This window comes from Mixophyes fleayi, chromosome 6 (assembly GCF_038048845.1).
Source record: "Mixophyes fleayi isolate aMixFle1 chromosome 6, aMixFle1.hap1, whole genome shotgun sequence".
Lineage (NCBI taxonomy): Eukaryota > Metazoa > Chordata > Amphibia > Anura > Limnodynastidae > Mixophyes > Mixophyes fleayi.
Window position 1 is genome coordinate 131,490,172 of NC_134407.1, and position 23,075 is coordinate 131,513,246.

The following is a 23,075-nucleotide window of genomic DNA, read 5'->3' on the forward strand; positions in this document are numbered from 1 at the left end:
GTTTTTGTTGCACATCTCGACAGGGACACATAAGAAATCATTTTCATGTCCACGTCCCCACAATTCCTTGAGGATTAATTACCCCTTTTTTGGTTATATGAGTTAATGCTATTTTGTAGTAGATTTACGTAAATACCTTCTTTTTAAAGAATGTTATTCCTAAAACGAGTTTGACAAGTGGCTTTCCATTTTGTATGGCCTTTGAAGATGCAGCAGTGGAATGGGGGAAGTGTGGGGGGAGGTGTGGGCGGAAGAGGACCAAGCTGTAATTTTCCTATTGCAACACATTTGGCAATCTAAGAAATCAGGAGTATTATGAGATGCTTCTTCCTTTATTACATGCACAATATTCTGTTTTATGTGCACAATTCTATTTTATTTCTTGCTGGTAAATATATATCGGATTATAGCCTTCATTTTTAGATGTGAATGTTTTTCTGCACAGAGCTTTCTGTGCAGCCCCCACTGTCTGTATCATATCTCGGGCAGAGAGTGACGTAACATTTTCCATGGCAACCTCTCTCTGCACAGAAACCGATGTGTGCCTGCTCCCCAGAGATCCTAGTAACAATGTGTCCTTTGTCCCGCTTTCATTTATTCTCTGAGAGGGAATTCTGTATATCCCACTTTTTCAATGGGTTCAGTAACTTAGATATTAGATTCCAACAAAATACGGTGTTTACCAATAACAGGATTACTGAATGTTGTAGTTTATCAGTGTATATTAGAGCTCACTCAGAGGGAGAGGAGTAACTTCAGGTCTGGCCATTCAATAACAAGTAGAACTGGTGTGACCCGTTTAGATAAAATTCTGTGTGCAGTATTTAAACATCTCAAGTGAGTAATTGTGTCACACGGCATAGTGCAGGAGATCAGCCATTTGGAAACCACATGCTTTATTGCCATTCGATGCATGGTACATGCGTGTCTGCAGTTGTACTAACGGAGCGTATTTTAAGCAACTGTTGGTTTTTCTTTTTTTTTAGATAGCTTTTGTTGCTGTAGTTGCATTACAGCTTTAGAAATATTAACCATAAGATGAAGGCAACCATTCACACTCACCACATTTATGCATAAACCTATCCGTTTACTTTATAAATGACTTCACCACTTTACAAGTCATGTTTGTGCAGTATTCACGTCCATCCATTGATCCCATATTCGTGTGTATATTGTTCTGTGCATCCTCTTTACACTTATTTGTAAGTTTGTAGAGGACCTCACAACTGTTCTCTTTTATTCACAAGACCATTGATTAATTGAACCATGGAGATGCAATATTGTCTCGTATTTTGTAGGTACAACTTCCTTCTCTACTTTCAGAAGGTATACTACCTGAGAGACAGTTTTTGAACATCAATATAATAATTATTAACAGGCATTCCCAGACTAAGTGGGTAAAGATTCCTAATTCTGTAGGATATCCCTCAAGCATAGCTCTCGGGATGATGTCCATTGCTTTAAAGTGCAAGACCTATAGTATATTCTATGTGCCCATTAAAACTTTCCATGCATGGATGACAAATCTGGGCAGAAACATAATATTGTCTCGGGTGAGGACTGTTTGGTAATACCTTATCTTGTGCCATTTTAGAGAGAATATGGAGTCATAGAGCTGTTACCACTATGTATTTGTTTAGGTATGCTCTCGCTCAGAAATACTATAAACAAAATAAAAAGTTACATTGCAATGAGTTCCCGGCCCAGACATAGTCTTCTAGGTAGTGTGATACACAAGTGTTGGTGCATTCAAGAAGTTTACACTGGTTGAACTTTACTGACAGTATATATAGAGCTACAGAAGTAGAATAACTATATTTTTTTTTCAATACCTGGCCTAGAGTGAGAGGATTGGGAGCCATTCGACAGGAGCAGGCAGGGAGGGTGGATGTGATAACGAGTTCAGTAATATATAAGTACACAACACACACATTTCATGAATGTAAAACATTTAACAGGATTGATACTATTTCAGTCTGTCACGTGTTATCAGGTCTCAAGGTCTGGAAAATGTCTGATTTCCCCTTAGAACTCAATGTAGCAATTAGCAAAAACAATTCTAGCCTAATCACTACACAAATGGCTGTTGTTTGCATTCATTGCAGAGAGGGAAAAACTATGTTAACCCCTCCTGTCCCAATACAACCTATAGCTGCTGTTTATCCTATCCTTTCCAATCATACACCTCTACAATGTGCTTTCTCTTTGTATCATTTTACTATGAGGAGCAAATCCCTAAATATAAGAGGGTAGCCCTTCCCCTTAATAACATTGTACACCTAGTAGAGATGAGGTGTAACAAAGCAACCAGACATTAACTCTCATTAGTGTAGCCTGCACTAGACTGATGAAATCTCTTACTAGTGTCTTGACAATAGGGGCCAGGTTCATCTTTTCATGTAAATTAGTTTGCATAGCGTGTCTTGGGTCAAAACAGCTCTGTGTATGCTCAGAAAGGGAACTTGCACCAATAAACACAATTGCATGCAATTCATATATGAACACAAATAACACAACTGCCTACAGCTTCTGAGGTGGAATGGGGGTTGGTAGGGTCGGATGGACATAGGCCATGTGCAGTAAGGGCACGTAGACGCATATGCAGCCGATTCAAGTCCTCATTTCAACATATTAAAATCTATACTATGCGTGGCACTAGCTAACACAGAACATGTGTATTTAAGGAAGATTGACTATATATGTATTGTATGTACAGTATGCATTAAAAGCATCTTTTATTTATGTATTATATAAAAAATATATATATTTTTTTAAATCCTTATTTTTACTACTGATCATGTTAAGAGTTGTTTGTTTATTTTATGAGGTAAAATAGGTTTTTTGTGTTCTGATATGACTTTTTTTTTTTTACATCGTTTTTATTGAGATTTGTTAGGTTAACGGGGGATACAAAAAGAAAGGAGGGGAGAGAGGGGGGGGAATATGAACACACCAATATAGTGTATGCGGGTTAAAAACATTATACAGTATACATTCTACATTCTACTGTGGCTATTTCACCTAACCCACCAGACTTGATCTGATATGACTTTTTAGTGAACAGCTTGTGCGTATACTACAGTCTGTTGTGTGTATCTACATATGGTAAGTAATATTTAGGCAGAGCATACTTACCTGCAGATTCAAATTGAAACGTATCTTGAGATGTTTTGTATTTGATTATGGTCAGTTCCCTGCTCTTTTTTAAAATGCAACTTGCGTGCAAACATGAATTAGGCCCTAGATTTTTAAAACTACATTATGTGATTATCTTTAAGAAAAATTCTGTTTGTGAAGAACTACTGTAGCAGAGTTCATATGTGCGCTATAAATCAAATAGATGATTATGAACCATTGTAATTACTGATTTCTGTTACAAAATGTTTGTTTTATTGTAATATTATGGGGCATATTCAATTCTCACCGTTTTTTCTGCGGCGTTAAAACTAATACCGTTATTACGGTAATAGTAAGCTGGATTTCAGCTTGCGGCTCAGGGAGCTGCGAGCTGAAATCCAGCGAGAAAACTACCGTAATAACGGTAATAGTGCGCACGCCACAAGATTTTTGGCGTTTCCCCAAGAATTGAATATGCCACTATGAATTTATAACATGATTGGGGGTGAACTGTTACACTTCCATCAGCAGAGTTGTCAGTGGTCAGTAAATATACTGATGGTAAAAAACATAATAATTAAGTTGTCACATATCATTAAGAACAAAGGAGATTACTAAAATTAGACACACCCCTTCCCCTTTAATACTACAAAACTCAGAAGCGTTACGCAAATGTTCTTTTGACCCCCCCCCCCTCCCCCCCGTTTTTTTTTGTTTTGTTTTTTGTTTTTTTTGTTTTTTGTTTTTTTTATATGTGTATTTCATCATTAGTAGAGACATAATGGGAAGTAAAAAGAGAAAAACAACAACAAAATTGTATGACAAACGTGAGCATAAATGTATTAGAGTATATGCTATGCAAATGTAACATGGTGTAAAGCAGAAAAAGGATGTACAAAAACTAAACAGAATTTGCATTATATAGCTATGTAGTCATCAAAAAATTAAACTATATCTAATAAAACTTAACTATAGCTGTTATTATACATTCATTAAGTGTCTCTCTGAGAAATGATTCCACTGATAACTTAGTAGCGGGAGGCAGTCATCAGGAATGGGGAGCCTAAAGGTATATAGGGGGGTAATCTGCTATCATCCTCACTCCATACCATGTGGTATATTGGAGGCACTTATGTATTTGTGTTCTGGTGGAGTCTGGTAGAGGGGTGATATTGCTCTCCACCGTTCAGTTTTAGAATCTCTATCTATGGATATCTTTAACAAATTCATCTTCAATAAGTAAAACAAATTTTCTTGAAAAAGGGTCCATAGAGGTCGGACTAGTATGAATCTGTGTATGAAGGATTGTTTTTCGCACCACTGTGGTAACAGTAAGCAGTAACCTCTTACTACCTCTGGTAATCCTTTGATGTTTCTGAAATATTCCTAGAACCGCACACTCTGGGGTAAGAGGGAGGTAGTTAATAAGATCATATAATGCGTACCTTCTGACCTGTAGCCAGATCTCTTACCATTGGACAATGCCAAAAACAATGTACAAAACCTGCATCCACATTTATAGTATAATGAGGAGGTGAATAGTCTAATTGTGAATAGATAGTGGGGGAATAGGTATGTCCTGTGGAATATATTCAAAAACATTTCAGTTAACATGTTGGAGAATATAAACTTGGCCTTAGATTTATTGATGGATGAGCTCAAGAATTTATCCACCAAAATATTCCAGTCCAGATCTGAGAATGACTCCCCCTTATGATTTTTTTCTTTGAATTTAATTCTTTAGGCAGACTAGATTATGGAAACACCACAAAAACTTTGAATGTCCAGAAACTCGGACCGTTTCTTAAGGAATTTCATTGTAAGGCTGGCTCAGCCTGACCTCCAGGTTCACTGTCTAATTTCAGTACACGCGTGGGTGGCCAAATTGGATAAGATCCAACCTGACGTTGGCGGCCAACAGTTGTGTGTGCTTGCGTAGGAACTATTAACTCTTCCCTATAAATGCTAGTAGTCCATTTCATCACACAAGTATAAATATTCCTATTCTCCGTTCTTACTAATTTTTTTCCACACGCTGAAAATTTTGTCAGGGTGTTCTGTGCTCTACTCAGATTATCAACAAATCAATATGTGTGTATTGTGTGTATAATAACTACATATAATTGGATCCGCATATATGGGTGGATGTTCAATAAAGAATTTCACAGATAAATGTCATGCTGAAGCAGAACAGCAGAAAAATAATTGGTGAAAATGTTTTATAAGGACTTACATATATGGGCACTTGTTTAACAGCTGTGGTGTATCTACTCTGAGCTGTGTTCACCTCAATCAGCACTGCATGCAGTGTTCATTATAGTACATGTAGATGGGCATAATTGCAAGACATTAGGACATGCAGCATCCATATCCCCCATTGTTCACTTTTGTGTACTGCAGCTGCATTCCTCACAGGATTGTCAAGTCTATATGCAGCTCAAGACAAATCATTATTGAAGGACCGCTCATTGTGCACTGGGGTATTGTCATGCTGAAACAGGAAAGGGTTTTCCCCAAACTGTTGCCACAATGTTGGAATCGCACAAGTCTATACAATGTCATTGTATGCTGTAGCATTAAGATTTCTCTTCACTGGAACGAAGGGGCCAAGGCCAAACTATGAAACCACTATCATTAAGAAGAAAGTAAGATTAGTAAAATCAAACATACCAGGGACTCTGTTCAGAGGTGGCATAGCGCAGGTGATGTAATTGCGCTGTTTTGAATGTCGAGTTGTAGGAGCCAATGACGACATTTGAACCACCCTCTTTTCTCCTGAGGTTTAGGGCCAGCCTTTGTAAATGCTGGGCCCTGTGCATCATACATCATGGGCCCTCCCCCATACTACTGGAGGGGTGTGACCACAATGAAAAAAGTTTTTGAGGGTTCCTCTATTTCTATGCAACAGATTTATGCAGCTGCTTAGAAGTGTTAACCAACAGAGCATGTCTGCCAGATGAGGAAAGGGAGCCCCATGATTATGCACCAATAGGAAGTCGCAAGCTCTTTGCTTACAGTTTCCTATTGGTCAGTGTGGTCACACCTTCAAAGGCTAATTGTTTAGCACTATTTTAACACGTATGTACATCTCTGGCACTCCACTTAGTAACAAAAAAACACAACAAAGATGTATTTTCTTTTTCCCCCTTTCTCCTGTTTGAAAACAGATCTATACCCACAGATCCGTCAAACATGACTCATCCCTAAACTTTATTTTATTAGTTTAGTCATTACTTCCATACTTTTAAAGAACTTGTAAACTTTCTGGAAATAAGCATGTGGTGAAATCGCTCAGATATTTGGTTGTTTGGTGGTTGTTGTGTTTGATCGGTATGAAAACCTGCACAAGCAGCCAGCACTTTTGAACACTACGCCCATCTTTCTACAAGTGAGTAACACATAGTCATTGCTGTAGTAACATCTTGGAATGCTGCATTCATCCCGTCACACAAGAAAGCTTCAGCTCTGAAGAAATCCTCCACGGTTGCTGAGTGATGATACATCTATGGCCCTACTCAACATGACATGATCCCTGGTCACAATTCCAATTCTATGGTGTTATAAGTACTCCCCTTTATTTTTTTTCAATTTATGCAAAATACAAGGTAAAAAAAGATACTGAGAGCTATTAAAGAAAGCCTAACGAGGGAAGTAGCATTGGGGCAACTGGTCATTATTAACAAAACAGTGGCCTTATTAGGAACAAACATTTCCCTGGAGTAAATCTTCAAAACTTGAGACTCCGCATATCAGACCGTTGCTAACTGTACCACAACATTAACATAATTAAACTATAGGTATTTCAAAATAGAAAGGGAAGTAGAACTGAAAAAATGTAAACATGTCCCATGAGCATTTTATACGCCCTGCATGTGTTTCAGAAGAGCTAGGGGAGGAGCTATGAGAATGTGCATTAATTTACACCCAAAATAGTGTTTATACCTTCATGTGTCCAAACTGAATCTATGTTGTGAAACCAGTTCTGTGGGACGTATACCCAGCAATACATTTTACAGTTAGTTTTTTTTACTCCTGGTCAGAATTGTTAATCCAGGTGGATTTAGCTCTGAAATTTTTATTTTCATATTTTGTTTAATATAATATTAAATCAAAAGCTCTAAAGGTCTATGCCCATTCAGTATAATATTATATGGTTCTATAATTTTATTACGTGTGTACTATTAGGGCTCTTTCAACAACTGCGATTATAATGCGGTTTTTATGTGCCAATTAGTACTTGAAACCACATTACATTTAAAATACATTATTCTCAAAGAAGGTCATTCATACCTATGCATTAAGATACACCCTGAGTTGTGTTTAAAAAAAAATATTGCATACTGCAGTTTTCATTTGGTAGCACTAGTTCCATTTATATAACTGAATGGAGTCCAGCTTAATGCACCAAAAATGCATGGGCTTTTTGGGTGCATTTCTGATGCATTTTTGTTGGAAACATGAAGCGCCTTAGTGTGAATGAGCTCTTAAAGAATCTAGCATGTCTCCCTTTATAAGGCAATAAGAGAAAATATAATATATATGGCAACATTCAGAAATAAGTGTGTGTCCTGTATACTCTCTCATAACACGTAATAATATGACATATTGTGCACTGTAATTACATTTCATATGCAGTATATTACTATTATCTGTTATTAGTGATGTCTGATCCGTGGATATATAAAGAAATTTGTACGTTGGGTACAGTGATCCTTGATCTGTTGTTGTATTGTGGGGTTATCGGCCTTAATGGAAACAGAAGCTGTCATGTTTGGCCATGTAGTGTCTTGGTCATACACTACATGGCCAAAAGTATGTGAACATCTGACCATCAGATCCATGGTATTCATATGGAGTTGACCCCCGCCCCCCCCTACTGCCATAACACTCTTCTGGTGAGGGTTTCCACTAGATTTTGGAATATGGCTGGGGATTCACATCTGTTTAGGCACAAAAGCATTAGTGAGGTTGGGCACTGATGTTGGGCAATAAGTCCTGGCTCACAGTTGGCTTTCCAATTCATATCAATGGTGTTTGATGGGGTTGAGGTCAAGACACTGTGTATGCTAGACAAATTCTTCCGCATCAAACTCAGAAAACCATTTTTTGATGGACCTGTCTTTATGCACAGGGGCATTGTTGCATTGTCATGCTGAAACATATAAGGACATTACCAAACTGTTGCCACAATGTTTGAATCTCACAATTCTCATTGTATGCTGTAGCATTAATATTTCACTTCACTGGTACTAAGGGGCCAAGGCCAAACCATGAAAAACCCCAGCCCCAGACCATTATTCCCCCTCCACTAAACTTTACGCAATTGGGTAGTGAGTGGTCTCCTGGTATCCACCAAATCAAGATTTGTCCAGATGATGAATGTGATTCACACTCCAGACAACGTGTTTCCAATGTTTCCCAGTCCAATTTATATATGTGATAAACACATATATCAGTTGTTGTTTGGGATTGCACGAGGTGATCTGAGGCTTGTGTGTGGCTGCTTGGCCATGGAAGCCCGGTCCATTAAGCTTAATGTCGCTGCTTCCAATGGCAGTTTGTAACTCAGTAGTGAGTGTGGCAAATGAGGACAGACGATTGTTACTCGCTATGTGCACTCAGCAGACCCATTCTTGTATGGTCTATCGTTTCGCAGCTAAACTGTGCTCTTAAATGTTTCCACTTCACAATAACTGCTCTTACAGTTAAACGGGGCAGCCTAGCAGGGCAGAAATTTAGTTCACTGTCTTATTGGAAAGCTGGCATCCTATGACAGTGCTATGTTGAAAGTCAATGAGGTCTTCATCACCCTACTGCTAATGTTTGATTATGTAGATTGCCTGGCTATCTGCTAGTGATGGGTGTTGCTGATATGGGCAAACATACTAATTAGAAGTGATGTCCTCATACCTTTAGCCATGTAGTGTAAGTTAAATTACTGGGCAGGAACATGTTAGTGTCCAACTCTTTCCCACAGCACTGTGTCATAATTAATGCAGTCCTCTAATAGAGGTGTTATTAACTATTATATATAAAATAGGGGCTTGTCCTATTCATTCCTTATTTTCTACAGCCAAGCCCAGCAGCATGTAATTGCAAGTACATGAGATTGTATGATCATTTTCATCTGCGCTTTCCACCATTTTTTTTGTAGGCCCAGCTGTTGCTTATCCAGAAGGATTATCACAAGAACATGGGGACAGTCAGCAATCCAGTGAGTAAAACTCATAGCTGTGTAATGAGTGATTTAATTTTTGCATTTAAATATGTTACTGTTTATTGTGTGTCCTTGCGCCAAGACCTGATATGTGATTGAAAATGTGTACATATTTTTTGTACTTAAAAACACCTTGGGCTAGATTTACTAAGCTGCGGGTTTAAAAAAGTGGAGATGTTGCCTATAGCAACCAATCAGATTCTAACTGTCATTTTGTAGAAGGTACTAAATAAATGAAAGCTAGAATCTGATTGGTTGCTATAGGCAACATCCCCACTTTTTCAAACCCGCAGCTTAGTAAATCTAGCCCCTTGTGTTATGTGAGTTAAGTTTTATATATACACAAAAGCATGTGCTTAGTCTGGCTTTTGTCCTGTCTTTCATTTTACCAGAAATTCCTCTTAAACCAGTTATCTCATTAATGACTTCCCAGAGTCCTCAGAAGCTGGTGATGTCACCACTGTGCAAGTAACCTGATCTCATCATGCTGTACCTGGGTTGAGCTCGGAGCAAACATTTCAAAAGTACAATAGAACAACACACAACCTCCTCCATTGCTATTCACAGTATAACCACTAAGTGTATAGTAGACGCTTCTCTCAGAAATGTTTCATGTATTGCAAGACATTGTCAGAAATCATTGTGACCATTCAGAAAAATGAAGCATTTATTTCCTCAGACTGATGCTAGAAATGAAACAACAGCAGCAATTGTTCTAATGACATTTTAAAGTATCTTCAACATAGGGACAGGTATGATTTACACATGTTCTGTGGTTAGTTGATTGGGACCTGTTGAGATAATTACCTCTCAGCCAGTCCCAGGACCTGTGTAAATCCTATGTCTCCCTTATTAAAGAGCCATGTTGAGACATACTTTAACAGAAAGTCAGACCTTTTTGTTTTTTAAAGCAAGAGGCAACGCTGTGCTCATGCCGGAAATGTATGCTGTCCCTATTGTATTGCACTGAATTATCCATCTCTAACTGGAGTATAGGGAAAAGGAGACTGCATTCCTAAGTAAAACATTATTATATGCCTTTATGATGTCAAGATTACAGAAAGCAAAGTGGCCACGCACTGATTATTGTGATTGGACATTTAGGTTATTTGTCACCTAATTGATCAGAGATCACTCCATTTGTGTTGCCTAATGCTGCCCATACTTGCAGCAGTATAACCGTTTGTATGCTATGAAAATTACCCCAATGCCTGATCATCATTCTATTAGTCAATAGAATATCTGGCAAGCCGTAAACAAGGTCAGAAGATGACCACAAAGGGCATGTGTATGGTCATATTTGGACAGTTCTAAAAGGCACCAGAAATTACCTGCACCCTGAGGGGAGGGGCACTGGGTCTCATCCATTTGGGGCATGTGTGGCTGTATTGTGCATTAATCCTGTCACGTGGTGCTTGCAACAAGCAATAGGTTTGGACTGTGTGTAGCTGTCCTAAATTATATAAAAAAGCAGGACAATTTATTTGGCCGATGACTGCACTCTGCATGTATGTACGTTTTTTGAGCCCTCGTGATCAGTTCAGTTTGTCCCTTCATGTGTATGGACATAGTTCAGTCATCTAGCTATGTGTTACCAATTGTCTATTATAAATACCATAAATGCTTACATTTCCACCAATATTCTAGGTTCTGACAATCAGATTAAACATGGTATTTTAATGTGTATAAACCTTGTTGGTTTTTAAGGAGTCTGCTTGCATGTTTACACGACTACCTTTTTTCTTTCTCTGTCCCAGAACCCACTTATTGTCTTAACCTTCATATCAGTCTTATTCATGTGTGAAGTTCCTCGTAGTAGAACAGCTGGGGAGATTAGGTGGACTAATTGTGCTGCAGCATGATATTAAGCAGCGGCAGAGGATTTGGTCAGGATGACGATTGTGATCTGAGCATGGTCAGGTTGTCTGTTGTTGTGGCCATACATGTACACAGTAATTTGCAGACTGTTTGGACTAAACTTACGAAATTGGCCATGGAAATTGCTACATACTATAGTCTGAAATCATATGTAGCACAGTACACAAGCTAGCACGCTGCCTACCAAATGTAAATGCTATGTCGATTATCTAAATTTCTGCCATGGTTTCTGATAACAAGTATTAATACTGAATGAACTTGAGTTTTCAGTTTAAGGGCATTTTAAGGAACCTTCTATGCTGACCAAGTAAACGCCTGAATGGCTGTAAAGAAAAATAAATAATTGAAGTATGTAGCCGCTCAGCTCCTAGGGTAGTATACCTCTAGGAAGAGGATGTATGTCTGTGCACTGACAGATATGTTTGTGATTTGATAATACAGTAGCATTGGTTGTGATACGTGAAAAGAGAGCATAAATAAATGGGCTGGAGCAAGATATCCGCTTTCATTGAATGTATAGAGCTTACAGAAAACTCTGAGAGGGCATTAAACCTTTATATTTTATTTCCAGGACTATACTCCTTAGTAACAGTGAATTGCTACCTTTATGCCATGATGATTGACAAATTATATTACATCATTTGTATAGACTAGTGTAAGAAAAAAGCAGGCTTCTGTCACCAATGAATGAGTTAACTGTTAAAAGACTGTCTTTAAAACAGAGGCAGCTTGTTGCTCAGTGTGAACTATGATCCCTGGCTTCCTTTTTAAGCCTGAGGTCAACTGCAGAGGACAAGTAAACGCTAGCTGGTGTGTTGTATTGCCTCTAGGAAAGAGTGACAAGAAACCTGCACTGTATGTAAAACACGTATCTTCTGTGTCCTCATTCTACAACATTCTACAGGTATTGAAATCCACACCTACTGACTGCACTTTGCCAGAAGGTTAAACACTTTTCCTATCAATAAGTGTTAACTTATACACATCACCAATTTTTCAGGAAGAAATCTTCAGAACCTGGGTCTGACCTTGGTAATTAGTAACTGTTGACAGATATGATATAAATATTTTTTGTTCTATTTTAGACCCTAGCTCTGCTGAGCGTCCAGGACAGAAAAGGAAGTTTCCTAGTCCTCAGCATTCATCCAATGGGCACTCGCCTCAAGATTCATCTACTAGTCCAAGTAAAAAGAAAAAGAAACCCGGAATGTTAAACAGTCACAATAAAGACCAGGTATGGAGATAACCCACAGCACCATAATATATTGCATACCTGCCTATTCTGTGTTACTGCTCGGATCAGCCACACATTGTGCCGTGTTCTGTTACAACTGAAACACAACTGATGCGTGAACAGCCTGTTTAGTTACACTGCAAAACACACCGTTGCCATTTTATTCGGTGCTTCTAATAATGCGTTGCATTTTCCCAGTCAGTATTTGTCATGACATGGACTCAACAAGTCGTAGGATGTACAGCACAGCGTGCTGGCTCATGTTTACGCAGTTGTTGGTTCTCTAAATAGCTTGCTCCATCTCGCCTCACATGTGCTGGATTTGATGAGATCTAGTCACTATTATGTTCCTACAACCATTCCAAGAGTTTCCCAGCCTTGTGGTATGAGGTAGAAAAAGATCATTCACAGAGGGGTGTGCCGCTTCTATGAAGGGATGTGACTGATCTGCAACCAGAATCTCTTGTCCTGTGGGATTTAAATATTGTTCTATTAGTACTCTAGTGTTTGCCATATATTGGTTCTCCCATTAGTGTGTTGCGTAACTCACTGCAGCTGCACCCATTTATTGCTGACAGGAGTGAGTCAGTGGGATACTGAGCTGTCATCTCCCATTCATGGCAAGGTGCTACAAATTGTGATTTCTCATATTCCTCCTTCAACACTACTGTTGCACTTGGCTGTTTGCTTGCACTAATTCTGCAAAAGTTCCGTTGGCTTCGATCGCCCCCTTTCATCAACGTCTGTTTCCAGCAACACAACCACTTTTTGCTGGATTTAGTTTTAGCAGTGGTCCACTTTCAGTACACCTCTGACACTGTCATTTGTTGTTACTGATGTTGGCGTGTCTTGTGCCAGGGCATCTGGTGTCTTCTACCATGCCTCACTCAAAGAAATGTAAATATTTTGTTATGCCCATTCTCCTCTACTTTGTATACACTGAAGTATATTGATTCATGCCTTAAAAGGCACTGCCAAGCCTGTAATTTATAATCTGTTAAATAATACTTGTTTTGTGTTGGGGTGGGGTATATAGCATTATTTTTACTATTCGAGACATGACCGATATAAGCAATGACATTAAAAGTGTAATGTTTGCTAGATTGGAAATTGCTCTGTCTATAGATTTTACATGGCAGTGACTGAACACTGTTTTTTCTGACTAGAAAAGGGCAGTAGTCATAATTGCTGAATTGCTATTTTAGTGATAAATTGGAGTGATGGGGAGCCTCTCCTCTTTTGTTACATTGCATTCCGCATATTAATAGCTGAAGCACTCTTGTGTGTGACTAGAGAGGAGCGTTTTCCCTTCACTCCAATGTGTGACTAGGGGAGCAGTTTAGCCCTATTAAATGCAGCATTCTTTCACTTGCTGTCATATAACAGAACCCTATGTGGAAGGTTCTGTTGTGCCAGATACAGAAGCAAGTAACAGAGGAGGTAATACACATAAGTAGCACAGAGGAGTGTGAGTAATGCTATGGGGACTCGCACAAAGTGCAGTAAAATACATGACAGGACATACAAGGAAGTCAGTCAGACAGTGGATAGACATTGGAGAATAGCTAGAGAGAACCCTGCCCATGAGAGCTTACATTCTAGAGGGAAGGGTGATGAGAGACAGGGTTATAATAGAATAAACCATTGTTTCTCCTATTAGAACAGTCACTATGTGAGCACTACAGCCAGCAGTGTGTGTTAGACCACCGACCACCAGTCTAACCAGTCCTGGCAGGTGTGGGCAATAACCTACAACATTTCATAATTATTGTAAAGTATTACAATTTCCTCACTCGGCTGATTCTTAATGCCACCCGGCTGGCAACATTTTCTGGGGAGAACACTAAGTGCTGATGGATATGTCTCTTACTGTCTTTTAAGGTCCAACACATTATTCGGATATCCAATTAATAGGCAGGGTTTACTTTTTGTTGAGGTACAGTAAAAGCCACAATACTATTAAAATTAAAAGCCACATATATAATCCATAGTCTCTGAATATTTTTGTTGCAGAAACTGTTAAAGCTTTATGAATCAGTAAATATCAGTAAATTTATAGCGTTTATACAATATGTCTGCCTATAATTTAATTGAATACTATGTATATTTGTGAAAGAAGTGTAGGTTTTATATTGTTTTCTATTCTATTTTTTGCCAGGCTTTGTAGATATGATTTGCTGTAAATATGTTTTATTTCTCTGTTGTATTTTTTCTTACAACAGTTTATATAATAGTATGCTGTTTAGGTGAATTATTTCTGGCACCAAGATCTTTATAGTAAGACAGATAACTGTAATTTATTTGACTTGGACATACCCTCCTGCAACTTTTACTAAATCCATTGCTTTATCTTTATAAATATTAATGATGTGCATATTCGCTTTGTTTTATGCCATCAGAATTATGTATTTTCATTGAAATGAAATACAAAACAAAGCTGGTCTCTGGTTACAACTGCATCTAATGCAAACAATCCTGCAGAGCTGTGTCCTATCTGACTGGAAAGACAATGAACAGCTCTGCTTAATTTGTAACAAATAAATTGGTAATCTGAAGGTGGGAACCCTTTTTAAAGCAGATCAGTGCTGGCAAGCAGACCAAGCTGAAACTTTCTCTGCCACAGTGAGCCGTCCCCTACAAAATATGTGGTTGGAAAGGCAGTGTTTTATATTTTATACAGATAATGTCAACATGTACAGATTGCCTCACATTGAATGTCATGCTTTAAAAGTGTATGTGCTGTTACACAGGTCAAAGGCAGCTTCGCATAAGAGGCCTGATTCATTAAGGAAAGTTTAAGCAAGAAATTGAGTAAGTTTTGTTACTAAAGTTTTCTGGACAAAACCATGTTGCAATGCAAGTGGTACAAATTTGTTTATTATTTTGCACAAAAGGAAAATATTGGCTGTATTTCCATGTAGCACACAAATACTTGATAGCTTATTTGTACACTGAAATTTAAAGTTGATCTAGGAAAATAGCCACTGTTTTCCTTATGTGCAAAATAATAACTAATATGCTTCCCTTGCATTGTAACATTGTTTTGTCCAGGAGAAAACTTAAGTAAAAAAAAATGAGTACTTTCCTTAATAAATTAGGCCCAAGCAGTTTAATTATGAATGAGTACAATATATTTATCTTTTGGCCTTTGTACATTATAGATGCTTACGACTTTATTTTGCTGAATGTATATTGAGCTGTTGACTCTTCTCTATGCACATGTGTTTTGAACCCAATCTTGTCTCTCTTGCCTACATTTCAGTCAGAGCTAAGACATGGTCCATTTTACTATATGAAGCAGCCACTCACCACAGACCCCGTTGATGTTGTACCGCAGGACGGCCGCAATGACTTCTACTGCTGGGTTTGTCACCGGGAAGGTCAAGTTCTATGCTGTGAGCTCTGTCCTAGAGTTTATCATGCTAAGTGTCTGAAACTGACCGCTGAACCTGAAGGTGACTGGTTTTGTCCTGAGTGTGAGGTGAGGCCCAATTTTAAAGGTGCTTCTTGCACTGATTTGTGTTTAATTGCAAGAAAATCAGTCTTGGACAGCAAAATTTAAATATTTCTCTCCAAAGTTTAATATTATATTGTTGGTTTGTCAGTTTTATGAGTGCAAAAGTAATGAAAACTAAGGTACATCTGTCTGCACAGAATTGAATGTCTATAATCCAAAGAGTTATCCCACACTTGCCGACTTTGTCACTGTCCTCCGGGAGATCCTGGAAGACAGGTCATGTGACAGGGGTAGGAGGGGCTGTGGTGATGTCTTTGTGTTACCATAGCTCCGCCCCCACTATAAAAGTCACAGCATTGAATAGTGGGGGTGGGGCTTAATGACGTGATTATGCTCCACCCCCCGGTATTCAATGCCGTGTTTTTCAGCATTTTTTAGGATTCGGGAGGTTTGCCTACTCGTCTGGGAGGACTCCCCGAAATTCGGAAGCCTCCCGGAAAGTCCAGGAGAGTAGGCATGTATGAGTTATATATATCCTTGCCTGGTGTTCTCTACTCCAGGTAATAGCATAATGTACCGCTTACATTTTCATATTCAGCACTCTGTAATCCACACAGAGGGTATGAATATTTAAAGAAGTTAGACATTTTTATCCTGGCATCCTAGATTACCTGTCATATTTTCCTTTTATCAATGCACTTTTTACTTAAATCACTGCTAAATGATCAATGTTGACTCCTTAGTGAATCACGCCGATGCATTTTACTTAGTTCTGCAGTGAACAAAAATTGTTAATGATGAATATTATATTATAGGTTTTTGCTTATTTCCGAGCAAATTAGTAGGTGTAAGTGAGAAGTGGTGTATGTTGGCTATGCACAACAAAAACACTATTACTTAATTTATTTAATAACAATGTTACCCCTTATAATTTAAAGGTGCATTACAATGATCTGACAGTCATGGTAATAAAGAAAGTGGCATTCTGGGTTTGCAGGAGCTGTAGGATATATTTCAGTTGTCTGTATACCGGGAGTTTGCTCAGAATGTCTGTGGAAATGTAGCCGTATCTACACCTCTAACTAATGCTGTGTCATATGATTTTGCTCTTCAGAAAATAACTGTTGCAGAATGCATAGAGACACAGAGCAAAGCAATGACCATGCTGACCATAGAGCAGCTCTCCTACCTACTGAAATTTGCACTACAGAAGATGAAACAACCAGGGGTAAGTCTGGGTCCAAAGTTTCATAGTTAAAACCTGATATTGGCTTCCAGTGACACAAATTATAAGACTTCTTACCTACTTTTTGTAGTCCCTCTTGTGGACTACCTCCCCTTAAAAGACACTAGAATATTGGAAGATGAAAGAGAAGTCAGGCCGACTGGCAGATGAGGAACATCTACAATATGTATACTGGTCAGTAGGCTATTTTGTGCCCCCAAGCAGAGGTGTGCTTATAACAAGGCTGTCCCAAGTGATGGGTGTACTTACAATGAGGCTGTCCCAAACAGGGTATGTGTATAAGAAGGCTGTCCTGAGCAAGGGTGGTTTTCAACAAGGCTGTCCAGAACAGGATGCTTACAACAAGACTGTCCTGAATAGGGCTGTGCGTACAATAAGGCTTTTGTTTGTGCAGCAGGTTTTAGATGTGGGCAAAATGTGGGGAATTATTGTATGTATTTATTTAAAAAAAGCTAATTCCTCAGGCATCCTATTTGGGAGACACTGCTCACAATGGGGCTGTGCTTGGGAGTAAGGTACTACTGAAACGAAAGAATTGTCTGGCATGCTCCTCCTCCTCTATGCCCCTGCTTGGAGGCCATTCAGGTTTTTTTAGTGCCCAATGAGTAGAGCACTTTTTTCTTTTTGTTTTATTTTACATTTATTTTGTGTTTAGGCGGTATCAGTGTTCTCTAGGAGGCAGGCACAGTCAGCTCTTCTTTGCCACTCCCCCACCCTTCAATGTTACAGGGCTCCTGGAGAAGGGTCTCCTGCACTTATCAGTGACCGGGGTCCCTGGATCTGCACTGCATCCAGGAGCTACGGCAAGCACAAGCCCACAGTTCTTCCCACTTGGCAGAGACGGGGCTGGCTGTTGTATCCAATGCCTACTAGGAAGATGGTGCCGCTGCAGAAAAGCAGAACGGATAGACAGCAATGGATCCTCAGGTAGCCATGGAAATTGTCAGGTAGGGACCACACAAGGTAAGCACAATATAAGCCCCACGCCAGGGACAGTTATGGCAGGGAAAGCAGCTGCCATGATGGCCCTTTAATCTAGGGGAGGGATGCTTTCTTCAGTAGCACCTCCCCGTTGACGGGATCCTGTACAGGAAAGACCTTCATTAATCACTTGCTCCTTACTCACCCCTGCAGTGACTAGTTGCTTTTTTGCGTGCTGGAATAGTTTTTCATTGCAAGATAGACTGTGTGGTAATGTGAATTTACTGTCCATGCAGCCACTGCATACTCTATACTGTCACTGTACTCTCTGCTGTATTATTTATTGATTACTAACTTTATTTACCACTCTGTTGTTGCTGCACTCTCCCTGGTTTTAAACATGGAGTACAGACTTATTTAACAAACTGTTGTGTCACAGTACTCTCTGTGGCTTTCCCTCTGATGTCTTCTACAGTTTCTTCCTTTTTTCTGTGTGTTCTCTTGTCACAAAAAGGGACTATTTCCAAAATACAAGACTGCCAAGGAAGATCTTGTACTGTACTTCACTGTTCCAAATGCCAGACAAAGTTACATAATGGATGTTGGGAACCAGATGCACTACTTGTGAGTCTGAGGACCAAGGTCTGGGTAAATCTGTGGGGAGATGCAACAGAAATGGTGTAGCCAGCCTGGGCTAAGACGCTAGCTCCGTTCTTCACAGAGCTGAAAATGTATACAGTGCGTCCTGTGCAGATAGGTGAATTTATCCTTCCTACTCTTCCCTTAGGGCTCCATCAGTCAGTACCCCTTCTCAGGAAGCGGTGTCTCAATTATCCCTAGACCGCATAGCAGCAGTCCAGGTACCTTCTTGGGTTTTAATCTTAAAAGGTCAGTTCAAGGACTGGTTAAAGTGTCTTCCTCCTTAGAAAAGCTGTTGGAGACTTTATCACCCACCAAGCCTTGCAGTATCAGGCTCAACTCTAGGTCCAAATTTTAATAGATTCTAAGTCTGAGCACTTCTCTCAAGATGGCAAGATCCATAGGGGGACTAAAACTATGAGGACCTGACTTAGTCCTTGTCTCTTCCCTTTTCAAAACGAAGAAGAAGCAGACAGTTTCTTTTCCATCCTCCCTGAAGTTGTCTGAACTCTTGGGTGAGGCTTGGCAGCAACCAGATTTCAAGTTACGCAAAAGTTTTGGTTCAGTTACCACTTCTCTGAAGCAGACACAGAAAAATGTAATATTCCGCTAAAATGGAAGCCCCCATTGCCCATCTTCTGAAATCCAATACCACTACTATTTCAAACACTTCTCTCTGGCTTCGCCTATGGGAGGCAGATGCAGAATCTAAAAAGACTCTGGAAGCCTGGTTCCCAGGCCGCTGAAAATCATTCCGTTTGATGGGTTTCATCCCCACCCAAAAAGCTCCATGTTGAGAGTTCATCTCTTGCTTTTTCGGGATAAGTAGATCAGGTCATCTTCAGACACATGGGTAGGGTATATCAGAAAGCTGTTACATCTTGGACCTCTTGGGGCCACCACCCAATTTGTTTCTCTCTACTCCCATCCCAATAGATAGGGCCAGGAGACTAGTCCTGCAGGGAGGAGGCATCCAGTCCCCTTTGTCATCAGGGGGTGATTCTGCCAATCTTGAAAGAACATGAGGGTTTGGATTACTACTCAAACCTATTTCTTGTACAGAAACCGGACCTATCTTTCCAGTCCATCCTTAACCTGAAGTCCCTAAACTTACACTTGGTGGTGGGCCTCCATGGACATAAATGATGCCTTTCTCATATGGCAGGAACATCACAGTCTTCTCAGGTTTGTGAGAAATCCCATTACCAGTTCAGGGCACTACCCTTTGGTCTGACTACAGCACCAGTGGTATTTACCAAAGTTATGGCAGCTCTCTTAACAACCAAAGAGGTGTCAGTTTTCTCCTGTTCCATTTGTGCCTGACAGTGGAAACACTGGAATTGAGCAGCTGGGTGATAAACTATAAAAGGTCCCAATCTATTACATTTGTCTTAAGTCCAGAGACTTTTATTGGTCTCTGCTTTGACATCAGTGTCGGATAATATTTTTTCCAGAGGAGAATATTCTGGCCATTTACAAACAAGTAAAAGCCTTGTTATAGCTCAGGCAGGTCTCTTGCTTTGAAGTGGTGCAATTTGCTCACTTCCACTCCCGTATGTTTCAGAAGGAGATTCTTGCCAGTTGGTCAAGGTTTAACCCTCCTTTGGCAGCACAGTTTTTTAAACTGTCGCTGCACACCCTTCAGTCTCTTCTCAATTCTCAACCAGGACCTTCATAACCACAGATGCCAGCCTGCAGGGGCTTGGGTCCTTAGCGGGACAAGGCTGTCCATAAATGTCTTTGAGCTCAGAGGAGTGATAAATGCTCTGTTGCAGGTCTTAGTCCTCAGTCCTCCTGGGCAGCACGGCACAGAACCTTGGTTGAACAGTTGTCGTTAGCAACCTGGTCCTTCATCCACACCTTTACCATATTCTACAGGTTCATTAGCTTTGTCTTAAAAGACACCAGGGGGTAAATGTATCATACTCCGGTTTCTTCAAGTCGCCGGAAATCGGCGAGTTGACAGCTAAAATTTAAAGCGGCGCTGCCCTGTAAAGGCAAGTTTCCCTTTACAAGGCAGCGCCGCTTTAAATTTTAGCTGTCAACTCACCGATTTCCGGCGACTTGAAGAAACCGGAGTATGATACATTTCCCCCCAGATTTGGCTGAAACATTTTGCAAGTAGCAGTGGTTTCTGAGCTTGCCCACAATTAGGGGTAGCTTAGGAATGTCCCCGTGGTGAACAATATCTCCCAAATACGATGCCTGAGAGTGAGGATTTTTGTACTAACCGTAAAATTAATTTCTCTGGATCCATTTTGGGGACACTGCACTCTCTCTCTCCTTTTTGTTTTTTAGTGGAGTGTGGTTCTTGTTTAATTATCATATCTGTCCTATCCTTGGGTATACCTCCCAACATTTCAGTTCCAGTATTGGGAAAGGGGTTGTGGCCAATCCACAGGGCTGCCTAGCACTGCACCCATTCACAGCTGCTCTGCTATGCACAGTAGCTGTGAAAGGAAGATACCACCCACAGGATAAACATGTTCTTGGGTAGCACAACAGACAGAGCCCTAAAATTGGGACTGTCCCACTGAAATTGGGACAGTTGGGAGGTATGCCTTGGTGTCTTGTTAAAAATCTGAATGGTGTGTGTGCAGGGGGCATAGATGGAGAGGAGCAGGACAGACAGTTAATTTAATTTGTGCTTTATTCCCAGCACAGCGCCCTCTATACCCCATGCTGAGCTGTATCCCTCAAATGGTTTCAGAGAAATACATTTTACAGAAAGTAAATGTATCTTTTTTTTCTTACTGCAAAATTATGACATGATGGCTTCTAAAGCATAGGTAAAGCTAATAAAGAATAAAATGATAATATTTGTTTGTTTGTATACTTCATACAAATGTATGTTCGTTTGTGCAGGAGAAAAAAAGGCATTGTTGTAGTTGTGACCTCAGACAGCAGAATGACTGGAAAAACTCTGTCTGACTCTCCATGTAAATCAAACCATCCCTATTACACGCCAAATAATTATTTTCACAGTCTAGTTTATGACAACAATAAAATTATCACCTGAAAATCATGCAGACACAGAAACAAAAGTCACAGGTGTATGTTCTATGAAAGTTACTGTCACTTAATTATGTGATCTGCAAATGGAGTATCTTCATCTTGAGGGAGCTGCCCTTCTGTTTTCAGCTACAAAGTGCATCTAGCTTCACTGGTGCTCTCTTATCACAAGTATTCATTTCTTTTTCGCAGACAGAACCATTCCAAAAGCCAGTATCATTGGAACAACATCCTGATTATTCAGAATATATATTTAATCCTATGGATCTCAGTACATTAGAAAAGGTCAGTGGCAATTATTAGCATGTATAGTGCTGTGAAACTATTGCTATGTTATTTATTGTATGGAATGGCAAGAGTTAACATAGAATTTTTATCTTGCATAAACACAATTTTAACCTTTGGACTTGAACCATCCAAAACATCATAGTTTCTCTGTTAGAGACTACCCTTTTCATTTATTGTATTATTTGCATATTATAAGTTACTTACCTCTAGTGTTCTGTAGATTATTGCTATCAATTAGCATTTATATATAGCAAGTCACTCTTTCTGATTTCTTGAATATCCGGGTCCTTCTACTTTTTTGTGCCTATATGTACATGTTAGATAATTACTGTTTCAACCTGTTTTGCTTTAATTTTGAGCTTGTTTCACACTGAACTGTTATTTTTCAACAAAACGCAAAGACCGTGTAGTACAACATTGTTCTGTCCTAATTGGTCATATTTTGCAGCATCTAAGGGCTGCTATTGATAAATGCTTGGGACATATCGGATGTTTATCGGGAGTGGCAGAAAATGCCATTGGGTGATGATTATGATCTTAACGTGTGTATGGATGTTTGGTCCAGTCTGCCTATATATATTAGCACCTTTTCTGTTTACTTGTAATTTTCTTTACACTAATTAGCAGTGGTCAGGCTGTGACCTCTGGACTTATGTGACTGTAAGCCTATTTTTTTTATCTCGCCATCTCTGTAAATTGTTGTATACTTTTGTATACTTTGTACATGGTATCTTGTGCTCTAACATGTACAAGTATTTTCCCTTTTCAAATATTAACCTCTCTTCTAATAATTTTGCATACTTTATTTAAATACACAGTGGTTTTTACCATGAAATGAGCAGTAAAACTTTGGGGCTGTAGCTTTTTTCTGAGTATAAAACACTTCTTCTTTACCCAGTTGCTTTTAGACAATTTGGAGCTGCCATCTTGGACTTGGTAACTGTTGGCATGGAAAAGCAATAATGGTTGAAAGCAAGATTACATCATCATTTTACAATTAAAGTGTCACTTACTATCCACTGAATGTTCAGACTTATATTAGATTTTTATTTTGCACTAATGCATC

At 39.4% G+C, this 23,075-nt stretch overlaps 1 protein-coding gene across 9 annotated transcripts in view; it reads left to right on the plus strand.

Moving 5' to 3' along the window:
* The window catches only part of ZMYND8 (zinc finger MYND-type containing 8), a 60,087-nt gene that overhangs the window by 15,233 nt on the left and 21,779 nt on the right, over window positions 1-23,075 (plus strand). For all 9 annotated transcript variants that reach the window (XM_075176445.1, XM_075176439.1, XM_075176438.1 and 6 more), the window contains 5 exons: window positions 9,272-9,331; window positions 12,298-12,446; window positions 15,709-15,927; window positions 17,018-17,131; window positions 21,914-22,006. In XM_075176445.1, coding sequence (XP_075032546.1) covers window positions 9,272-9,331; window positions 12,298-12,446; window positions 15,709-15,927; window positions 17,018-17,131; window positions 21,914-22,006 — 635 coding nt within the window. The remainder of the gene's footprint in view (window positions 1-9,271; window positions 9,332-12,297; window positions 12,447-15,708; window positions 15,928-17,017; window positions 17,132-21,913; window positions 22,007-23,075) is intronic.